General features: G+C 31.0%; 1 protein-coding gene across 2 annotated transcripts; it reads left to right on the top strand.

Moving 5' to 3' along the window:
* The first annotated feature begins 280 nt into the window (after positions 1-280).
* Positions 281-1,969, top strand: LOC109608099 (proto-oncogene tyrosine-protein kinase LCK). Of its 2 annotated transcripts, XM_049968864.1 has the most exons (8): positions 281-348; positions 414-603; positions 669-733; positions 790-1,091; positions 1,151-1,348; positions 1,431-1,591; positions 1,649-1,775; positions 1,833-1,969. In XM_049968864.1, the coding sequence occupies exons 2-8, from the start codon at positions 437-439 to the stop codon at positions 1,863-1,865; spliced, it is 1,053 nt and encodes a 350-aa protein (XP_049824821.1). In that variant the 5' UTR covers positions 281-348; positions 414-436; the 3' UTR covers positions 1,866-1,969. The 2 variants fall into 2 exon arrangements, with proteins under 2 accessions (XP_049824821.1, XP_019880092.2); XM_020024533.2 differs by lacking the exon at positions 281-348 and having other exon boundaries at positions 396-603.
* Positions 1,970-2,421: the final 452 nt, after the last annotated feature.

Here is a 2,421-nt window from a genome sequence, read left to right as displayed (position 1 = left end):
TGTTAAAAAATTTAGGATAAGTTAAGAAACACCCTGTATATGTAGCATTTATAGAATACTGCATAAAACATCAATAGTAAATTAATATTATTTGTACAGTTTATATTAAAAAAGTTATAGCTAAAATACTTAACGCCCTAAAAAGTTGCTTTAACAATGACCACAATTGAATAAATTTATTAATTTAGTAACCTTCATGAAACGCCACTGCCTGTCTCGTTGATAGGTCCACTGTAAAAGCCCTACCTACCAACACGCAAATTGTGAGTCGCAATTCGAGGCAGTTGGCAGTACGTGTCCGTGAAGTTAGACACTGAATAGTAGCTTGTCATTCAAATCACACAACACGTAAGTTAATTAATTTTTGTCGAAATTATTTCCACCTTTATATTTAACATATATTGTCCAACTAGTTTTAGTGAAATATAGAAATAAGATGGCATACCCAAACGGGCAAAACCAGACACCACCTCGGTGCTACTGTATGATGAAAACTCTTCTAGGTGTCATATATGATAATCCTGAATATCATAGGAAATTATATTATAAGCAGGTTTCTGGCAGTATAAAAAAGGGGAAAAGAATACTTGCTCACATCAAGAGGTACGTTGTTTAATAAAATATATTGAGATAAATTTATTTATCATTAATTAAATAAATATTTATAGTGACATCACCAAGCAATGCACCATTGCAGACAATCAACATGAATTATTAAGAATTAAATATGAAAGTAAGTATTGGGTAACTAAATTGGATAAATTTTATCAACCAAATTGTCACTTACAGCAGCCCTTCCCACTTGTTTGCAAGAAAAACTGTTTAAATTGGACAACTTGTTTATCACTGACAAAATTTTGGATTCAAGCATACATAATGTTATTGTTTTTGGTACACTTAACAAAGGCACTCACATAATTGAGGTGGCTGTTAAAATGAAGTTGTGGGAGTTCGACGTAGTCGAGACGGAAGTTTCTGCGATGCGTGCCCTAATCCATCCAAATGTCATGCCTCTTATTGGCCTTAATTTGGAACATGGTATAATTCTCACTGAGTACATGAGAAATGGAACTTTGCAGAATGTGTGCACTGTGAGTGTTAAACTGAATCATTTAATTATTTAATAAATAAACATATACAAATGTTCTAGACAATGCAAAGCACACATCAACTATTCAAATATATTTATGATGTAATTAATGGACTCAAATACATCCATGGCAAAAAGTTCATTCACAGAGATTTGGAAATTTCAAATGTATTTGTTGATGATAACTATAGATGTAGGATTGGAGATTTGGAAAATGCTGTTTATTTAGGCAATTCACTAGCATATATTCAGAAAGGGGTACTTTCATATTACAATTACTTAACAAAATATCATTATCACCATTAAGGTTGTTGATTTGCTCATTGTACATATATTTTAGAAATTTGTTCAGAGTTATCATTGTCCAAAGGAAGCCTTTGAATACCAAGTATTTTCGTATGCAAGCGATATTTACAGCTTAGCATATTTGATGATGGTAGTTTTGTTGTCTCCTAATATCAAAGAATCCGCAAAAAAATATTATTTGATGTCTGAGTTGGAGTACGTATAGAAATATTTATCAATATACCATAAATAATTGAATCATTTATTATGTAGGAAGGTTTCTAATACAGAAAGATGTCCAGGCAACATATTTCAGATTGTTATGAAAGCATTATCACTCGATCCACAAAATAGGCCAACCATAGAAGATTTTTACAATGTGGTTGAATCAGTATTAAATGTAAATTAATTTTTTATATTTCTTAAAAGGATAAAGAATAATTATGTTCAGTTTTAGCCTAATAATAATGTATACATCACTATAGAGTAGTAAAATAAACCAAATGAAGAACGTCATTTTCAAATCCCACTTAAATGTTCTTAGTACACCTTTATCTACAAGTGATTCCAAATAAACATATGTGTAATTATCAAATAAAACTTATGGATTAAAATGGTTTTCTTGAATTTTATTTAATTGTAGACACAGACGGTGATTGTTTTATCAATTTTTTAACAAATTGACACAAAAGGAAGAAATAAATACAATGAGTATTTAGTTTATAATTGATTAAAGTAATTATAAAGGACGTAAATTAACTTCAAGTGGAATGTTTGAATGTGGTGTTGCTCATATAAAAATGACAGATTAGTTCAATGTTACACAATGCGATATTTTTCACGTGTGCACTAGATTTTATCATACTGGTCCTACTTGAGAAAGTCGAATGAATAAAAACTAAGACAAATGATGACCTGTATCTGTTGCTGAGAGCCAGAAGGGACTTTACAGAGTCCTCACAATTGGTTGTTCAGATATAAAACGCCACCTGGACTCGTACCGCTCCAGTTCTGATACGGAGATGCTTGACGAATGTATGTTTTTA

The sequence above is a fragment of the Aethina tumida genome, chromosome 6, assembly GCF_024364675.1.
Source record: "Aethina tumida isolate Nest 87 chromosome 6, icAetTumi1.1, whole genome shotgun sequence".
NCBI lineage: Eukaryota > Metazoa > Arthropoda > Insecta > Coleoptera > Nitidulidae > Aethina > Aethina tumida.
The sequence above is the reverse complement of the archived record's forward strand: the minus strand, read 5'-3'. Positions and strand labels throughout refer to the sequence as shown.